Source organism: Meriones unguiculatus, chromosome 4 (genome assembly GCF_030254825.1).
Source record: "Meriones unguiculatus strain TT.TT164.6M chromosome 4, Bangor_MerUng_6.1, whole genome shotgun sequence".
NCBI classification, from domain to species: Eukaryota; Metazoa; Chordata; class Mammalia; order Rodentia; family Muridae; genus Meriones; species Meriones unguiculatus.
The window spans coordinates 76,317,423-76,338,034 of NC_083352.1; the positions used below are offsets into that span (position 1 = coordinate 76,317,423).

A 20,612-nucleotide genomic window follows, 5' to 3' on the forward strand; every position below is an offset into this window, starting at 1 on the left:
GCAGTAGTATATACTACGTGCTTCAGTCTTGCTGCTGGGGTCCCTCCTCTGTATCTGACTCCCTTTCTTCCCAGAGCGAGACAGCCATGAATCCCACTGGCACCACCTTGCCTGCTCCCTATGAATGCTGCCCTGCTCCCTTGAGATAAACTATAGAGAATTCCCCATTTCTCTTGTCTTGCTCTTTCATCCTAAGTTGAACGATCTCCTTCTCCACCATCTCCAGGACAGAAGTCAGTACCAAGACTGTGAAACTAGATGTCTTTAAACCTCTCTTGTCCCTAGCCCCTTGAGCCACCTGTTCTTGAAGGTGGCTCACTAAGTCCTACCTCCTCAAGCCAGCCCCTGGTCAGTAGGGCATCCCCTTTCCCTCATTTGGCATTAGCCTCCCATATACCCTCCAGCTGCTTCTCAAGCTTGGATGGCTGTTGGCACAACCAGAGCCGCTGTGGAAAAATCTCATCTGGAGCAGTCTGGACTACTCAGGTCAGAATCACAGACGTGATATTTAGCCAACAATTTTAAAGGTGATTCCAACTGCATTCAAGAACTGTTGTGAGAGAGGCTTTGAGGTGTAAATAGCTTATGCTTGGGACTCAAATTAGCTGAGGTTCTTAAGCTGTAGGGTGGGGCTACAGTGGGGCTAGGATAGAACTCAGTGCTATAGTGCTTGCCTAGAGTTTCCCTATGAGACACTGGGGCCATGGCCCAGTGGTAGAGCACCTGCCTAGAATCCCCCAGTGAGGGGCTGGGGTGTGGCTCAGTGGTAGAGCACCTGCCTAGAATCCCCAGTGACAGGATAATGGTGACAGATCAGGAGTAACATGCCTAGCATGTGTAAACCCCTAGGCTTAATTCTTAATATTACACAACTAAAGCAATTATAAGTTGAACTATAATGTTAAAATACAGCTCACTGTTGGCATGTTGGCACAGGTGTGTACTCCCAGTTTTTGAGAGGCAGATCTATGTGAGTTAGAGTTCATCCTGGTCTACACAGTAAGCTATAGACCAACCACAGCTACACAATGAGAGGCTGTCTCCAAAACAAAAGAACAACAAAAAGAGGTGGGGTAAGAAAGATGGCTCAGCAATCAAAAGCATGTACTGCTCTTGAGAACACTGGAATTTGGTTCCAGCACCCTCATTGGGAGGCTCACAACTGCCTGTCGCTACAGCTCTAGAGGGTGCCCTCTTCTGGTCTCTGTGGGCACCTAGATAAACATGGCATACATATATATTCAATATATGACATATGCAAACCTGAATACACGCTCTGGTGGTTTAAAAAAGAATGCTCTCCTCCATAGGCTCAACTGTTTGCATACTTGATCCTCAGTTGGTGGAACTGTGTGGGAAGGATTTGAAGGTGTGGCTTCATTGGAGGAGGTGAATCACTTGGACTTTGAGATTTGAAGATGCACTCACTCTATTTCCAGCATATTCTCTGCCTCCTACTTGCTGACCAAGATGTGAACTCTCACTTGTTCCTGCGTTTGCTCTGCCATCATGGACTCTAGTGCTCTGAAATTGTAAGCCCAATTAGATACTTTCTCTTGGAAGTTGCCTTGGTCATAGTGTTGTCACAGCAACAGAAAAGTAACTAAGACATGCTCTGCCCCACCCGTGTCAGCATCCACTCCTGAAGGTACAGCCAGAGCTCTGTGTTCTCAACCACCCACGCCCTCTATGATCCATCCCACTCTCCTGAGTCCTGCCTTGTGCCAGTTGTCCCCCTTCACACTATTGGCTTCAGGCTGGGCTATGAACCCTAAGGGCACGGGGTGGCTGTATGCAGCCTCTCTCCTTAACTTGGCTAGGGGGAGATTGCATCTTGGAGTGTGGCCCACCAAGGGCTGTTACTGGCTTCTCTCTCTTGCTTCTTTGACAGCGTCTGTTACCTTTGTGTCACCGTGACCACAACACCTGACAGAAATAAACTTGGGGAAAGATTTATTTGGGCTCATGCTTTCAGAGCAGCACATTGTGGGGAAGGAATGGCTGTGGACGTGTGTAGTTGAGCCTGTTCATGTCATGGCTGACCAGAAAGCAGAGAGGCTGGAACCAGGAATGTACTCTAATCTTCAACTGTCTGCCCCCAGCAACCTACTTCCTCTAGGTAGGCCCCACTTCTAATTGTTTCCTGTATAGCCACTTAACCAGGTCCTAGAGTTTGTCTTCTGATCTTGGGATGGGACCTGTGGGAAGATTAAATGAAGCCAAAAGCTTGAGGCCAGCAAGATGGCTTAGCTCAACTGGACACAATGGCACACACCTGTCATCCCAGCACTTCAGGAGACAGAGGCAGGTGGATCTCTGTGAGTTCAAGGCCAGCCTGGTTTATAGAGAAACCCTGTCTTAAAAAACAAAAGCAAACAAACAGAAAAGATTGTTCAGCTCCTTCAGGGGCTTGCTGCCAAGTCTGATGTACTAAATCCTATCTTTTAGATCTCTAGACCCAAGTGGTAGGGAAAAAGGACCAGTTTCCATAGTTGTTCTGGTCTTCAGAGGAGTGTCAAAGCATGTACCCTCCAGCCACACATGTGTACACGAACTGAATGTGATTTAAAAAGTATTAGTACTTATAATTCTGGATCCCAGGATAGGGACTATCATCCCCTTTACTACCTGGGGAGGACAGAGGTCAGAGTAGAGGCAAGAAGGAGCCAGGCAAGATTTTTTTTTTTTTTTTTTGAGACAGGGTTTCTCTTGGACTTGTTCTGTAAACCAAGCTGGCCTGGAACTTAGAGATCCATCTGCATCTGCCTCTGCCTCTGCCTCCTGAGTACTGGGATTAAAAGTGTGTGCCGCGGCCACCTGGTGCCAGGCAAGATCTGTCAGCAGTCCCTGGTCTGGTTTTGGTTGGGAAGTGGATATCCAAGGGGTCATTCTAATAGTCATTTAGTCTGGATACCTTCAGTCGTGGTGGTGGCTCCTTGGAGGAGAGTGGGCTTAATGTGACCCTTAGCAAAAATCCAGACTATGTTTTGAGGTGGCATTTCTCACTGAACCTGGAGCTGGCTGACTCAGCTAGACTGCTTAACTAGCAAGCCTCACATCTCCACATCTTCAACACTGGGTTTTGCACAGCACCATGCCTGGCTTGTACATGGATGCTGAGGAACTGAACTCAAACCTCACGCTTGTGGACACAGAATTATAATCCAACTGCTAGTAAAAACTCATTGAAAAGTGGACTGGAAAAGAGAAAGTGACTGAGAAAGATGCTTTGTGGCAACTTCTTGCCTGTACTTGCACTTATGCATATGACACACACACACACAAATATCCATTTCATTCACCAAACACTTCACTGAGGAATTCCCCCTGCTCTGAAATGTTTTTCTCAAGCTAGGTGAAGCAGGATGATCATGGGTTCGAAGCCAGACTGGACTACCTAGTTTGTTTCTCTATTGTTCAATAAAGACAGAAGCAACTTAGAGAGGCAAAGGTGTATTTGGCTTATACTTGCATGTCAGTCCTCACTGAGGTGAGAGGTGGAGCTGAAGTAGAGGCCATGGAGGGATGCTGCTTAGTAGCTTGTTCAGCTACCTTTCTTTTTAATAATTTATTTAATTTTATTATCTGTGCATTGGTATAAAAGTGTCAGAATCCGCAGAACCTGGAGTTACAGAGTGTTGCGAGCTGCCATGTGGGTGCTGGCAATTGAACCTGGGTCATTTGGAACAGTAGACAGTGCTCGGAACCAGAGCCATCTCTCCAGGCTGCTACTTTTCTTATACAGCCACACCCACGTGCTCAGAAGCCTGTCCCACCCCTGCCCTGCCCTGCACTCCCTGCTATTAAGAAAATCCCCACTGTCATGGCCACAGGGTAGCCTGAGTCAGTTCCTCATCTGAGAGTCCCTCTTCCCAGGTGACTCTATTTGTGTCAAGTTGACAAAAAGCAACCAGCCCAACAGACTGACAAAAACCCAGACAGCCTTATCTGTAGATGGCAGGGAGACAAGTACTCTGCCCCCACTGCCCAGAATTGAACTGATGCCAGTTCCCAGAAAAGGGCTCAAAAGGGAAGGAAATGGGTCCTCTCATAGTTCCTCACCACAGAGCCAATGTGTCTGTCTGTCCACTTCTGTCGTTGCCTGCGTCCTTGTAATGAACACAGGGCTGGAACTGTGAGGCCAGGCAGTTGGGGTGTGATGGGGTTAGTGGAGGCTGGACAGCCCATCTTAGAAGTGTTAGGCTCACTGTGGATGTGGGGACCAGGCAGCCCACAGGGCAGACCAACCAGGAACATTCCTTTCCATTGGAGCAGGTCTAACCCAAATGTTATCTTTCAGGATATGTCTTTCTGTAAATGTGTGTGTGAAGTCTGTGGATTATATCCATGTCAAGTTTCTGATTATATCTGGATTTTTTTTGGTTTTGTTTTCTGAGATATTACTAATAGGAGAAACAGAGGGCAAAGGTCCATAAGATGACACTGTTCGTTGTTTTCTAGAACCACCTTTTAAAAATTACATTTACTCCTTTGTGTGTTGGTGGAGCGATGCATGCTTGTAGTGGTCATACAGAGCTTGTGTGAGGTCAGAAGACAATTTGGAGTTCATCTTCAAATTTGAGCCTCTTGGCCTTTTTGTTTTGCTTTTTGAGACAGGGTTTCACTGTGTAGTCTTGGCTGTCCTTGATTATTTTGTAGACCAGGCTGGCTATCAAATTCATCTTCTGGACCCTGGGACTCAAAATCAAGCTGTCAAGCTTTGCAAAGCGCTTTCATCTGCTCAGCCATCTTGCTGGCCTTGAGCTCTGGATCCTCCTGCCTCTACCTCCTAAATATAGGAATTACAGACAAGTGTTAGGAATCACAGACAAGTGTCTCTATGCCTAGGAGGTTCATTTTTCTTTCAGTGCTTTGCAAATCTGTAATTATTTTTAAATAAACTAGTTTTAAAATGATGTGCTTAGTGGTATATGCCTGTATTTAAAGTACTTGCGAGGCTGGAGCAAAAGGGTTGCTTCAAGTACAAGGCCAGCCTGGCTTGCAAAGTGAGTTCCAGGACAGCCACAGTTACACAGTGACCCTGTCTCATCACCCCAAAATTAAAAGCTCCCAAATCAAACCAAAGAACTCCTGTAATGCCAGTCCTCGGAAGGTTGAGGAAGGAGTGTGGCTAGTTCAAGGGCGGCCTGGGGTACAGTATGAAACTGTTTTAGGAAACAACAAAAACCTCCTCTTTTTGTGCTGTGGAGTGGGTAAAGCATTTACTTTGTATGGGGATTGGAGTCTGGATATCAGAAATGATCCTAAACACTGGGTGGGTGTGTCCTGTCAGCCTGCTTGTAATCCCAGTATCAGGGAGAGATGGGGAAATTGTGCACTACAGGAGCAAGATATCTTGTCCCAGCACTCAGTATATAATGTGGAGAACAATCATGAAAACCAACAGACATCAACATCTGGCCTCCACACAAATTTATGTACACACATGAACACATGCAAACACACAAACATTCACGTATGACATACAGACATATGCAAAAAAAAAAATTTTTTTTTTTAAAGACAGGAGTCTCAGATGAGCATGGTGCCATACATCTTTAATCCCAGCACTGAGGGTGGGTAGGTGGGGGAACAGAGGCAGGCAGATCTTTGTGAATTCCAGGCCAGCCTGGTCTACAAAATAATCAAGGACAGCCAAGACTACACAGTGAAACCCTGTCTCAAAAAGCAAAACAAAAAGGCCAAGAGGCTCACTATTAAGCCTTCTCTGGCATGGAGTTTGCTGAGTAGACCATGCTGACCTCGAACTCAAGAGAAATCTACCTGTCTCTGCTTCCCAAATGCTGGGATTAATTGAGTATGCCACCAAAATTGGTGCAAAAAACAAACAAAAAAACCCACACAAAAAAAACCTTTTTAGGGACGAGATAGTAGCTTCCGTTGTAGAGCAGCTGCTTAGCATAATGAATGTCCTAGATTCGATCTCTAGCATGGCCAAATAATAACTGTATCTCCTTTTCACTCTCCAGCCTACCTCCTAATCCAGGCACTTACCACCTCGGACTTTTGCAACGACTTCCAGTTTTCTGGGTTTTTGTTTGTTTGTTTGGTTGGTTGGTTGGTTGTTGAGAATCTCGCATAGCTCAGACTGCTCTGGAACTCACTACATAGTCTAAGAAGACCTTGAATTTCAATTTCCGATCTTCCTACCTCCAGCTCCCAAGTGTGGGATTACAGGCAAATACTATTAAAGCGGGTTTTTAGGGTGCTGAAAGAACTATGCAAGCTATGCAGACACTGCCAACGGAGCTACATCCCCAGCTGCAATACATAAATTCTGGTGTTGTTGTCTGTCTTTTCAGCGCTGGGGATCGAACCCAAGTCCTTGTACAAGCTAGGCAAGTGATCTACCACCATGCTATCACCCTGGCTTGCATTCTACCTTCAGTTTTTGTTCAAAATACTCCATCCATGGATTTTGCTTCATGCTCTCCTATGATAAGCAGCGTGCCGGAATGAAGTCAATATTCTAAGGTCTCCAGATCTTTCCGACCTTAATAGCTGTTTCTTTCTCTAATGCACACGCCTTTGCCTCTCCACTACACCTCGCTGTTCAGAGCTTTGCGCGGCTGTCCCACACCAACGGAAGGGTCCTTTATCTTCCCCAATAGCGAAAGCACAGGTCAAGTGGGAATAAGAACCCCTGTCCTGCTCCTTGGAAGGATCCAGTGTAACGACGCTTTAGTAAAGTTCTTAATAAAGGACCAAGATGTGGCTGGAGCGGAACCGGCGGAGTGCGCAGCCGGGACGTACCCGACAGACACACCCTCTAGTCCAATAGCTAGGCCTCTTCAGGCCGATCGCTTAGTGCCACCCCTCCGAAGGCTTAGCCGGAAGACGCTGCCCCTCTAGACGTTCAAAATCCAAGGCCCCACCCTCAGGAGCACACGAAGCCACTCAAATCGGCGCGGTCCCGCCCCCAGGACGCATGGCCGCTAAGCCCCGCCCTTCTAGGAGCGTCAACGGCCGCGTCTGGCGTCTTCTAACACTCACGCTACCAACTATTCCTTCTCAAACACGAAAACTGTCAAGATCGGCTCCTCAAGACGCCTTGAAGGCCAAGATCCGCCTCACAGAATGCAAAACCGGCCCCGTCTGTCGAAGCGCGCCAACAGGCCCCGCCCCTCGGGGGGCCTCAAACTGCCAGGCCTCGTCCCACAAAACTCCCTAACGGCGAAAGCGGCCAGGCTCCGCCCTAGTGGGCGCTCCAACCGCCAGGCCCCGCCTCCCAGAGCGCGCGAACGACCTGGCCACGCCCTCCAGATGCCCAAGCGGCCAAGCTCCGCCCTGTGGAGCCCGCCAACCGCCAGGTTCCTTGCCATAGGACCGTGTAAGCGGTTAGGCCCCGCCTCCCGAGGCGCGCTTAGGCCAGGCCACGCCCCTCGAGGTGCGCCAACTGTCCTCCCCCGCCCCCTCGTGCGCCGAGACGTGAGGACGCCGGCGTCGTAGGCTGAGGTGGCAGCCGTCCTGCCGGCATGGAGCTGCCGCAGATGCCGGAGCTGGTGGGGCTGTCGGTGCTGGTGGGGCTGCTGGCCCTGGTGGCCACGGCGGCGGTGGCGCGCGGCTGGCTGCGGGCCGAGGAGGACAAGGCCAGCCAGCCCGTCTGTAAGTACACCGGGCCGAGTGGCCGTGTCTCTGTGAGGACTCTGCGCCCGGACGCCGCGTGGTCTGAGGAGCCTGGAGGATCACGGACCTCAGTTTCCCCGGGTGTGAGATGAACTTTTCCCGTGCAGATATTGGGTTGCATGTCCCGGGCTGGTTGCACCCCAGGGACAGAACTCTGGAATCTCCGCTGCTAGGTTGTCGGTGACTTTTTCTGGGATAATGCAATGCCCCCCAACCCCCTTGTTCCCGGGGCTGCTAGGAAAACTCAATCAATTACCGAAGTTTGCTGTGTTCGTGTTTCTGGAAAATGGGAGTCATTTGAAAATACTTCTCGGCCAACTCTGACGGGCAGGAACGTTTTCCGAGATCTTTATTGCAAAGCTTCAGAGTCTTTTTAATTCGTTTGAGTAAGAAGCATATAAAAGTGTAGATTTGAATTGTAAGCATCTGAAAACGCAGTAGGAATATAAAGCATATTAAATTTCACAGAGCAGTTAATACTGTAAAGGGAACGAGAGCCTGAATGGTCCTAGTGGGTTTTTTTTGGGGGGTTTTTGTTGTTGTTGTTGTTTTGAGAAAGTGGAAGTTTTGGACTTTGGAAACTTCATTGAGTCTAGGGAACTCATTGTGGTGGGTTTATTTGTTTTGAGACAGGCTTTCATACAGACTGGCATTGAACTCTGCATATTCCTGCCTTAGTCTGTGGAGCTCTAGAATATACAGGTGTGTCCCCTCTCCATACCTAGCCTTGTTTGGTGCTGGGTATGTGGAACCCAGGGTCTCATGCAAAGTGCTGTTCCACTGAGCTACACCTCCCAGTCTTTGATGTGAGATATTCAAGGATAGAAGTGTAGGATTTTACCTGGGAAAACAGAGAAGAAAGACAGTTCTGCATGTGGCAAAACTCAAAAAGGCAGGGACTCCAAAACATTTGGAGGCTGGGGATAGGGCCCAGCCTTAGACCACCTGCCTAGGATCCCCCAGTGAGGAGCTGAGGTGTAGCTCAATCTTAAAACACCTGCTTAGAGTCTCCCTAGTGAGGGCCCCGGAGCAGAGCTCAGCCGTAGAGCTCTTGCCTGTGGTACCCAAGCTCTGAGTTTTATCCTGTTCCTGAAAGAATAAAAGAACCAGCTTCTGGTGTGACTCCAAAGGTCAACGTGGGCAAGTTAGAGGCAGATTATATGCAGCAAGTTCAATAGGTTTTAATTCCTGTAAGATTTAGGGAGCATCTATTGCCACCTAACATGTCAGCTTTGTGTGAAAACCTGGTTCTCTCAAGACATTTTTTATTTAACTTCATTTATTTGTGGTTTTTTGAGACAGGGTTTCTCTGTGTAGCCCTGGCTGTCAGAAACCCACCTGCCTACAAGTGCTAGGATTAAAGGTGTGCACCACCACCGCCTGCCTTGTGTGTGTGTGTGTGTGTGTGTGTGTGTGTCTGTCTGTCTCCCTGTGTGTCTGTGGAGGTTAGAGGAAAGCTTTGGGGAGTCAGTTATCTTCTACCACATGGGCTTAAAGTTGGGTGTCAGGCTTGTTGGCTTACCAGCTGAGCCATCTCCAGCCCAGTTCTCCAAGGTGTTGATGGTTTAGATTGCCTTAAACTTTGTTTCTGTCAGATAAAGTGATAGTTGACTTAGATATAGGGTATCACTGTGTAGCCCAGGCTAGCCTGAAATCCTTGCAATCCTTCTGCCTAACACTCAAGTTCTGGGATTACTTGTGTGTGACACTTTAAGTCTATGTGGCTTCTCTTGAGCTTTCTCATTAATGCAGGAAGGCTTTTAGCTTGTAACTTGGTTCTGTAGCTAGAGATTGGACTTGTGACTTTGCACATGGTAGGCAAGCCCTCTACCATTAAGCTATATCCCTAGCTCCCTGTTCCCCCACTTAAGTGAACTTGTGTGGGGGTAGATGTGCATACATTTTGTCCACATGGAGATCAGAGAACAACCTTTCATACCATTAAGAATGCAAGTTCCAGGTTGGAGAAATAACTCAGAGGTTAAGAACACTTGCTGTTCTTCCAAAGGTCCTAAATTCAATTCCTGGCAACCACATGGTGGCTCATAACCATCTATAGTAAGATCTGGTGTGCAGGCAGAATGTTGAATAAATAATAAATAAATTAAAAAAAAAAAAAACCTTGTTAAAAAAAAAGAACACAAGTTGCTTCCACTGAAACCGGTTCTCATATTGACCTGGGGCTCATGAATTAGGTCAGGCTGGTTGGCCAGAGAGCCCAAGTGACCTTCCTGATTCCAGCTTCCTTACCTGGCATCTTTATGTGGATTTTGGTTATTAAACTCAACTCCCTTACACTTGCCTATCAAATACCCCATTCCCCTCAGACCACCCAAGCCTGTTTCTGCACACATCACTTTCTCTCCTCAAGGACAAGGGTCCTACCTGGATCATGTCAAGGTGCTCCATTCAGAGCCTGAGTAGTCCTAGGTACTGCATGGGTAGTCCTAGGTACTCAGTAGATACTTCTGAGTGCATGGATAAGTGACATGATCCTTCCTTCTAGGCCAGAAAGCAAATGAATCCAAGAAGTCAGGATCCAAGAAGCAGAAACAGAGTCAGAGGGTTCGCAAGGAGAAGCCTCAGCAGCACAACTTCACCCACCACCTTCTGGCCGCGGCACTGAAGGTACTTTGGTACTGCTGGGCATGCTGTATGTGTATACAAATACCTTTTAACGCTTACCAAGAGGGTAGGCATACACCATTCTGTCCCTTCTGCTTTTTTTTCCTCTTGTAGTACCTAGGGTTGAATCTGGGGCCTTGTGACTGTTAGTTAGACTAGCACTCTACCACTCAGTTACACTTCCAGTCCTTGGTTGGCAGATTCTCCATAAGTGCTCCGCAGTTGAGCACCTAACTGGGACATTCTAGGCAGGCACTTTCTACTTTATTTTATTTTTGGTTTTTTTCTACTTTTAACTTTGAGATTGTTTCACTAAATTGCTTGAATTAGCTTCAGACTCACTCTGTAGCCCAGGCAGGCCTTGAACTTGAGATCCATCTGCTTTAGCTCAAGAGGAGCTGGGATTATAGAACTGAACTACCAGGACTAGCTTACCCAGTTCTATCCTCAGCTTGTTGGTCATCCAAGCACCGGAGCCACAGAATTGCAGCTGTAGGTTCAGCCTCCCAAGCCTCTTGAGAGTTTCTCATGATACTTCATGCATCCTTTTCCCTAGAGCCACAGTGGGAATATATCTTGCATGGACTTCAGCAGCAATGGCAAGTATCTGGCCACTTGTGCAGATGACCGTACTGTCCGTATCTGGAGCACCAAAGAGTTTCTTCAGCGGGAACACCACAGCATGCGAGCCAATGTGGAGCTGGACCATGCCACCTTAGTGCGCTTCAGCCCTGACTGCAGGTGGGACAGGACTGAGCCTCAGGCTTACTTGCAAAAAGGCCAGCTCCTGGCTTTCACGTATCTGGTTGAGGTTTAGTGAGGAGGGATCAAGAGTCTACCTTGGGGTGACGTAAAGAAAGCATCCAGGTAGTACTGGCACCTCCTGGGGCCTCTTGGAGATTCTGCTCTATAAGAAAGCAGACACAGGAAAATATCCCTGCCCTGGATGTTCCAACATCTAGCTTTGCCATGAGTTTTAGACACGCTTCTGACATCCTAAGCTCTAGAAGTGAACCAAAGCTATAAGGATTCTTTTTCTTTTTTGCTTTTTGTAGTGTAGAGCTACACCCTCAGCCTTTCTTGCATTTGGGTTTCTGTGGTTTGATTGTTTGAGACAGGACACAGGGCCTTGCTATGTTGCTCTGACTATATAATGCAGCTTGGCCCTGACTTGTGAGATCTTTCTGCCCTAGTTTCCCTAGTGCTGGGATTCAGTGTGGTCTTGGGTTCCTTTGTTCAGAAAACACGAGCAAACATCTGTTTACCCTAGATAGGGCATCAACCACAGACCAGAGAGTAACTGCGTCACTTGTAGCATGGTGAACCAGAGTTCATTGGATTGCTTACGGGAGTATAGATAAGATGTTTAAAAGAACATAGACAATTCTTTGGGAGCCGAATCATAAAAAGCCCACCTCACTGTGGGGGATGACTCAAAACAGCTGTATTCTTGGAGCAGCACGTTGTGCTTTAAGGCTGCCCCCCGCCAGGCACTCCTCTCTCCCCAGAAGTTGTTCACTGTTTCTGTCACCTTGAGAGGGGCCTTATGAGTCTTGTGATTCTCCGAGCTTCTTGCTCCTTAAGTGTCAAGCCTCTTCTTTCTATGGAGGGTATTTATGTGTTACTACTAAGGATCAAGCACAGGGCCTACCAGTGAGATACATTTCTTGATTGTTTTGTTCCTTTTATGTTTGTGGGGGGAAGATATGTCACAGGACAACAGAAATTAGGTTTTTTTCCTTCCACTATATGGGTTCCTGAGTATTGAACATGAGTGACCTATACCTTGCCAAGCAAGTGCTTTTTTTTTAACCTGTTGAACCATCTTGTTGGTCCTGTGAATAGTTTTTATGAGATTTTGAGAGGCTGGAGTTAATAGCACTGACTACTTTTATACAGGACCAGGTTCAATTCCCACATCCACATGACAGTTCATAACTGTCTACAACTCAAGAGTAAGGGAAGACTCTAATAGATTTTGAACCAAGGGATCTTTTGTACAACTGAACAGTAGGGCACAAGGGACAGTCTTGATTTTCCCTAGAATCTACGACACACAGGCCTCTGTCCAGGTAAGGGAATGACCTCTGCTTTGCCTGTCTCTAGAGCCTTCATTGTTTGGCTGGCCAATGGAGATACCCTTCGTGTCTTTAAGATGACCAAACGAGAAGAAGGGGGCTTTACTTTCACCGCCACCCCAGAGGATTTCCCTAAAAAGCACAAGGCACCCATTGTCAACATTGGCATTGCTGACACAGGTAGGGGAAGTCTTGTGGATGGAATTTACTCAAGGCATGAAGTGCCCAAGTTATAACTTGTTTGTTTGTTTTGTTTGAAAGATTTATTTTTACTTTGTGTGATGGGTGTTTTACCTGAAAGAATGTCTGTGTACCACCTGAGTACAGTGCTCACAGAGGCCAGAAGAGGCATGGGTGACCTGGGATTAGAGTTACAGCCAATTGTAAGCTGCCCTGTGGGTTCTGGGGATCAAACCCAGGTCCTCTGCTAGAGCAGCCATTGCTCTTAACTGCTGAGCCACCTCTCCAGGATTCTCTCCTCCCTCTTTTTTAATTAAATTTGTGTTTATCATAACACATGGAGGTCAGAGGCCAACCTATGGAAGTCAGCTCAATCCTGGGGTTTAAACTCAGTTCATCAGGCTTGTGGCAAGTATCTTCAGCTGAACTATCTTGCTAGTGTCAGAATTGTGTTTGTTGAATGAGTTGGTGCTGCCTGAGTTTTGCTTGGCTCTGGTCTTGTGCCTCCCATGAGAGCCATACAGTAAGAGCCACACTTCTTAGCACCTGTGGCAACCTTTGGCCTGGGAAAGCATGGCTTGGAGCATGGACACTTAGAGCAGTGCCTCATTGTTTCTTTGGGAGGTGACAGTTGGTCTGGTCACGACCCTGACTCACAACTTCTCTCTGCTCATCAGGGAAGTTCATCATGACAGCCTCCAGTGACACGACTGTCCTCATCTGGAACCTAAAAGGTCAGGTGCTGTCCACCATCAACACCAACCAGATGAACAACACTTACGCTGTTATCTCTCCGTGTAGCAGGTGAGGAGGAGGGACAGAGTAGGTACAGAAGACAGACAGTTTAGAGGAGGGGGTGGGGATGCCTAGGTACAAGTCTTAGCTCTCCAAACAGTGAAGGGGTGTCACAAAGCTCCATAGTCCTTGGTGTTTGTTTCTTCAGCTGTAATGTGGTTAATCTGTAGTGCTCAGGCTGGAAACCAGAGCACTGTACTTGTTAGGCAAACACTCAACCACCACACAACATCCGCAGCCTCATCCAGGGGCTTCATTTCACTTGTTTTGTTTTGAGTCAGGGGTCTTACTTTGTATCTCTGGCTGACACAGAACTCCTTATGTAGACCAGATGACCTGAAACTCAATGAGATCCACCTGGCACTCTCTACTAAGTATGGATTAAAAGTGTGTGCTGACATGCTGTGCCTTTTTAAAATGTTTGTTTTGTTTTGCTTTTCGAGACAGGGTTTCTCTGTGTAACCCTGGCTCTCTTGGACTCACTTTGTAGACCAGGCTATCCTCAAACTCAGAGATCTGTCTGCTTCTGCCTTCTGAGTGTTGGGATTAAAGGTGTGTGCTATTATGCACAGCTTTTTTTTTTTTTTTTTTTTTTTTTTTTAAACAGGGTCTGTCTTTTGTCTTTGTTTCCTTTCACACCCCACCCCATCCTCTATTTCCTGAGTGCTGGGGTACTAGGCAGGCACAACCAAGCTAGGTGTATGTGGTGCTGGGAGTAGAAAGCAGGGCTTTGGTCATGTTAGACAGGTCTCTCCCAACTGAGACGCTTCTGTACTGTGGATCTTGAAGTGCACCGTAACCTCAGACTGAGAATATTTATCCCAAGCTTCCCCAAATTTCTATTCATTTCCTTCCTTCCTTCCTCCCTCCCTTCCGCCCTCTTTCCTTCCTTCTTTCCTTCCTTCCTTTCTTTCAGATAGATTTGCTATGGAGTACAGGCTGTCCTAGAACTAGCTATGTAGACCAGGCCTTGAACCTGTGATACTCCTGCATCAGTCTGCTCGGTATTGGGGTTACAGACAAGTGCCTCCATACCTGCCTTTCTTTGTTCTTTTCTTTTTTTTCTTTTTGTTTGGTTGGTTTTATTGTTCTGAGATAGGATCTCAGTCAGTAGCCCTGGCCAGCCTGGAACTCACTATATAAACTAGGGTGGTCTCAAACTCACAAGATAATCTGCCTATTCTTGTCTACTGAGCATTGGGATTAAAAGTATGTATCACCACACCGAGTCTTACTAATTTTAATTTTAGTTAAAGGTCCTAAGTTACCCATTCTGCTTTCCAGTTTACTCAGCCTAATTAACCCTTGAACTTGAGTTCCTCCTGCCTCTATACTAGCTGATATTGCAGGGTATACCTCCATGCCTGGCACAGAAAGACGCTAAAACGTTTCATTAGGCTGCAGCTAGCTGGAGCTGTAGGTTGATTGCCTTGTATATATGAAACTCTAGGTCTATGCCTAGCATCCCCAAAAGCTACTCTTTCTCAGGAAAGAGGTCTAGGATTTGTTAGGAGCAAGATGCCTTTTTACATTTGTGTTTTTTGAGTGTGGATTACATGACAGGTTTGTGGGTTCGTGTGGCTTCACCCCAGATGTGAAGGTCTGGGAGGTCTGCTTCGGGAAGAAGGGGGAGTTCCAGGAGGTGCTGCGTGCCTTTGAACTGAAGGGCCACTCTGCATCTGTCCATTCTTTCGCCTTCTCCAACGACTCTCGGAGGTGAGTGCATCAGTGCAGCTCCATTTTTTTTTTCTTTTTTCTTTTTTCTTTTTCTGTTGTTCAGTTTTATTTAATACAGATAGCCAAGGCCGGCCTGGAAGTCCTAGTTTACCTGCCTCTCTCCCTCTTAAGTACTGAGATACAGATGTGTACTATCTTACCTCACAATTTTTTGTTTTGTTGTGATTGTGTTTTATAGACAGGATCTCACTTGGTAGCCCAGGCTGCACTTGAACTCGCAGAGATCTTCCTGCCTCGCCTCAGCCTCCATTGCTGAGGTTATAGGTGTTTACCACCAAGCTGGGCCGAGCAGTGAGTAGTTCTGAGGTTCTTCTCCCTGTCTGGGCTACAGTTCTGAAAAGGGTGGAGGACTTGATTCTCAGCAGGATGTAGACTTGACTTCCTATCTTCAGTCACTCAGGCTGCTCCAGTGCCTTCCTACTCTAGCTGTGATTTCCCACATTGCAGGATGGCCTCTGTCTCCAAGGATGGCACATGGAAGCTGTGGGACACCAATGTGGAATACAAGAAGCAGCAGGACCCCTACTTGTTAAGGACAGGCCGATTTGAAGAGGCAAGCACCATGCCTTGCCGCCTGGCACTCTCCCCTGACACCCATGTCCTGGCCTTGGCCACTGGCACCAGTATTCATCTCTTCAACACGAGGCATGGGGAGAAGGAGGAGTGCTTTGAGTGTGTCCATGGGGAGTGTATTACTGATTTGACTTTTGACATCACTGGCCGCTTCCTGGCCTCCTGTGGGGACCGTGTGGTTCGGGTCTTCCACAACACCCCTGGCCACCGGGCTGTGGTGGAGGAGATGCAGGGCCTCCTGAAGCGGGCATCCAGTGAGAGTACCCGCCAGAGGCTGCAGCAGCAGCTGACCCAGGCCCAGGAGACCCTAAAGAGCCTCAGTGCCCTGAAGAAGTGACTCTGGCTCTGGATGGGTCTGGCTGCCTGCCCCAGTGGCTGCTATACTTCCCAGGGGCCCCTGGGGGAGCCTCCCACCTTTCTTCTTGGTGGGCCCCACTTTTTCCCATTGAAACTATTCTTGTATACTTAGATCTCTCTCTCTCTCTCTCTCATTTGCCTCCTCCCAGACTAAAAGGTGCTGTTTTTTTCACAGACCTAAGGGTTGCAATCTATCTTCACCCAGCACTAAGAAGAAGGGGTATAGAGAAGAGAGAGCAAAGCTTTTGACTGTGTGGCAAATGACCCTAACACCCAAAGAAGTTTGTGAGTGTAGAGGTAAAACCTGAGGGTTGCCAGGGGACAATGTTCCATAAGGGTGCAGAATGTGTTTTATAATGCAGCAAAGTGAGTCTCCATCTGGACCAGGCTCCTAATATCAACAAGGACTGGTCTTTGTTGGCACTGGTCTGTTATCTCAGCACTCTACAGACAGGCAAGAGAATCGGGTTCGAGGCCAGTTTGGACTACATAGTGAATTTCAGGTCCTCCTGGGCTCCATATGGAGAGAGACTCAAGATTTTTTTTTACCCTGGGCTTCAGCTTTCTTATTTGTAAAATGGGGAACGATGCTCTCTGTGGCCTTCCTGCAAAGATGCTGTGAGGCTAGGAGCGTTACAAAGTTCCCACACATGGAGCATAACAGTGGTGTCCAGTGTTATTAACTACCAGGTAAATGTGGCCCTCAAATTGCTCCGCAACCAACAAGAATCAGCTCTTGGGAAGGCCAGGTTTCCTAGGGGCTGGCTTACTAGTTCCTCTTGGATAAATATGGTGGTTTGGTTCACATGCCATCTCAAGATGGTGTTCCTCTCTGCTGGAGACCTCTTGGACTCATCAGTTCAGTGCCTGCTTCATGGGATGAGCTAGTGATGCTGGCTGACACACACACAAGACTAGGCCTGTGGCCAAAGAGAAAAGCTGGTGGGAAGGACCCATAGGCTGGTGTCTGAAGTGCTTTTTGTTCATCACAGCTGTAAGCCATGTTGAAGACATGAAGCTTGACAGTACTGAATCCAGGGCAATAATGGGGATGAATGGAACAGATCCAATAAGAGAGCAGATTAAATTTGAAGACTGCTTGGATCCAAGGGGTAGAGAAGATGTCAAGAATCTAGGAAGGCTTGAATCTAGCAAAAAGTATCCATCCCAGTTAGTTTTGATCTCTCACTTAAAAGTAGGGCCTCTTCCAGTCATCCTCAACGCTACAGAATGTTAGAATAAGGCACAACCCTGAAGTTGACCTTGATGGCTCCCTTGTCGTCACCCTCTCCTTCCACCACCACTGCTGCATCCAGATGACCTGCAGCATCTGCTGTCTGTCTGCCTTTTCTGTTATCATCCTGGTCTTAGTTACTGTTGCATACTATATGTATAGTACTTCTGTTTTCAACCACATTACTTCCAAGTCACTTTTCTACATTGTTTAGCCAATTTGGAAAACAAAACAGATCATGCCATTTCCCCAAAAGGCTTCAAAGGCTTCCTTCTACTCTTAGAAAAAAACCTGAACTCTAGTCTATATAATGCCATGGAATTTAGCCCCTCCTGTGATCTTTCTCTGTGGTGGTCCAACCTACCCCATTTTTCTGTTTCTTTACTAACCCAAACAGTTTGTAGTCTCCAGGTCTGGGCTGGTCCCTCTTGTGTGCTACAAGCATTTTCCCTTTCTGTTGGCAGAAATGTCAATGCGATTCAGTCCTTGGTAACTTTCACTCCAAACAGTTGCCTCTTCAACCACCTCATCCGAAGTAGCCCTTTCCACCGATCCTGTCCTATCTGTTGCATTGCTCCTTTTCTTTCTTTTGTATGACTTGGTGCTTTCTGAATCCATCTTGTTTGACTATCTGTTTGTTTCAGTGTCAGGGACAAGGGCAGTCACAAATGGGTATCAGGAGTGGGAATTAGGCTGCTCACTTGTTTGTGACATGGGAGGAAATGGTAGAGACTGCAGTGGGCATTTGTTCTGGGTGCACAGTGGGTGGTAACTGCTACTTATCGCAAAAGTTGCCAGTTTCAGAGAAGTTAGATGTTGGTGCTGTGCTTTGAAATGGGGTGACATTGTGACTGCACCAAACAACTGATGTAGGAGGGTGCCGCTCATCAGTCTCGTTGGCACTTAAGGATTGTTCCTTGCTTTCCTTTTGCAGTCCTGGGGTTGGACCCCAGAGCCTCATGCAGGACAGACAGTTGGCTCTGCTGCCGAGCCATGCCCCATCTTCTCACAGGGAGATGCTAGACAAAGGCTTTCCCACTCAGCCACAGCCACAGCCCCTCACTGGGCAAACACTTTGACACTGAGCCTTTAGCACCAGTTGGTGAAATTGCTGAAGAATGCATTGAAACATGAGCTCCACAAAGGCAGAGTCCATGTTTGTCTGCCTTGTTCTGGGTCCCAAGTGAAGTAGCCAGGGCAGAGTAAGCTCTCAATAAATGGAACTCAGACTAGAAGTAATTGACAAAAATTTGATATTTTCTGCACTCTGCTCTCTACTGTGGATCCAGTTCTCTGATGAGATCAGCCATACTGAGGGCAGTATGGCCACACACAGCTCTGCTTCCTGCTGTGAATGCTTGTGGGGTGCTGGTAGGGGTCTGCTTTGGTTGACAGAAGCAGCTGAAAACACTTTCACTTGCTTCTGGGCTACCATTTTGAGAAGTAACTGGTGTCATGGCTGCAGAGAGAAGGTAGGGAACCCAAGAATGCTGAGCCACTGAAGTCAAAAGTCCGTGACCTGTGTGTGGTCATCACAGAAGCTGCCTGAGTTTGTCTCCTCATCTGTAAAATGGGAATAAATGTTGTCCTATATACCTTGCTGTGTTGATTCTTTGGGTGTGTTCATGCTTGTGTATTACACTGGGGATTACACATGTGATCTTGTCCCAACTCCATTGTGTGTGTGTGTGTGTGTTTGAGACAGGGACTCACTTTGTAACCTTGGCTGACTTGGAATTCATAGAGCTCCACCTGCCTCTGAGTTGTGGGATGTGCTTGCACAGCTTTTTTACCTTTACTTTGAGCTAATATCTCACTAAATTGTCTTTGAACTTGTGATCTGGCTTGATCCTCCTGCAGAGCAGGGCTGACAGGCCTCCATTTCCATGTCCAGTAGCTGTTTCTAATGGGTGGGAGCATTACAAAAGGTTATTGCACAGACTGTCCAGGGATCGAACAGAGCTGTTCTTGTTGCTCTAGGAAAAGTGTCTGCCTGTAAAAAGACTGCAACATTGATCTACTAATTTTACACAGGGTGTGGCAGTGCATGCTTGGAACCTGATGCTTGGCAGGCTGAAGTTGAAGAACCATGAGTCAGCCCTGTGCTATATTGTCTAAAACACAATTATTTTATATATTACTTTTTTCAAGACTGTGTAGCACTGGCCATCCTGGAACTCTGTAGACCAGGCTGGCCTGGAACTCAGAGATCACCTTTCTCTGCCTCACAGGTGCTGGGATTAAAGGTGTGCACTTATCCGTCACTATAACAAAGTGTAATACTACTGAAGGTTTTTAATTTTTCAAAAAAAAAAAGTGAGAGCTGAACATGGTGGTACTTACCTAACAACCCCATCACTCAGGAAGCTGAGGCAGGAAGATAGCAAGTTTGAGAACAGCTTGACTACACAGCAATACCCTGTCTTAGATAATACAGAGGTCAGAGAGATGGTTCAGTAGATAAAGGATCTTGCTACACAAGCCTGTCAACCTGAGTTTAAACCCCAGGTTCTACATGAAGGTAGAAAGAGATCAGCAACTCTGTTCTTCAACTATGAGTATCATGCATGCACAAAGTAAATTTTTAAGGAAGAGTCTGGAGAGAAGGCTCAGTGGTCAAGAGCACTGGCTGCTCTTCCAGAGGGCCCAAATTCACTTGCCATCACCCACATGGTGGCTCACAACTGTAACTCCAGTCCAGTGGGATCTGATGCCTGCTTCTACATGTACATGATGCATGGATATGTATGCAGGCAAAACATGCATATACATAAAAAGCTTTTTTTAACTAAAGGAAAAATTATGGCTAGAGGGAAGAGAACTTAATTGCTCTTTCAGTGGGCCAGGGTTCAATTCCCTCTGACTTCGGCAGGTATCAGGCATTCACATGGTGCATGTACGTGCATACAGGCAAAAAACAAATTTTTAAAAGAAAAAAAGATGATGTGCAACCTATTTTTTTACCAGTCACTTAAAATTGAAAAAATCTGCACAGAAAGTTGATCCTTAGTGATATGTCCAAGTTATAAAAACGTGAAAAGTTCACGCCTTTAATCCCAGCACTCAAGGAAGCAGAGGCGGGCAGATCACTGTGAGTTCTAGACCAGCCTGGTCTACAAAGCAAGTCCAGGACAGCCAAGGCTACATAGGGAAGGCCTGTCTCAAAAAACCAAAATAAAATGAAAATTGTTCTAGCTATTGTAGTGGTGCATGCCTATATCCTTGAATTTGGGAGGCAGAAGCAGGAGGATCACTTCAAGATCTGTGTGTAGCAGTTATTTTTCGGGGGTTCGTTATGCCCCCCTTTGCTCCTAAATATCTGTTTGGGTTTTCTATCCCACTTCAGGGCATTTAGTTCCCAAATAAAAGACAGGGACCTTTTAGAT

At 47.0% G+C, this 20,612-nt stretch overlaps 2 protein-coding genes across 4 annotated transcripts in view; both read left to right on the plus strand.

The window, feature by feature from the left end:
• Positions 1–1,956, plus strand: part of Mlxipl (MLX interacting protein like) — a 35,157-nt gene extending 33,201 nt beyond the window's left edge. The window contains exon 18 of the mRNA XM_021661779.2: positions 1,311–1,956. The gene's annotated coding sequence lies outside the window, so the exon portion shown is untranslated. The remainder of the gene's footprint in view (positions 1–1,310) is intronic.
• Positions 1,957–1,965: 9 nt separating this feature from the next.
• Positions 1,966–18,821, plus strand: Tbl2 (transducin beta like 2). 3 transcript variants are annotated; one of them, XM_021661775.2, is made up of 8 exons: positions 2,003–2,119; positions 5,991–7,626; positions 10,154–10,275; positions 10,829–11,013; positions 12,379–12,530; positions 13,208–13,334; positions 14,889–15,041; positions 15,510–18,821. In XM_021661775.2, exons 2-8 carry the CDS (start codon positions 7,497–7,499, stop codon positions 15,970–15,972), a joined length of 1,332 nt encoding a protein of 443 aa, XP_021517450.1. In that variant the 5' UTR covers positions 2,003–2,119; positions 5,991–7,496; the 3' UTR covers positions 15,973–18,821. The 3 variants fall into 3 exon arrangements, with proteins under 3 accessions (XP_021517449.1, XP_021517450.1, XP_060238174.1); XM_021661774.2 differs by lacking the exon at positions 5,991–7,626 and having other exon boundaries at positions 1,966–2,119; XM_060382191.1 differs by lacking the exon at positions 2,003–2,119 and having other exon boundaries at positions 7,484–9,010.
• The last annotated feature ends 1,791 nt before the right edge of the window (positions 18,822–20,612 follow it).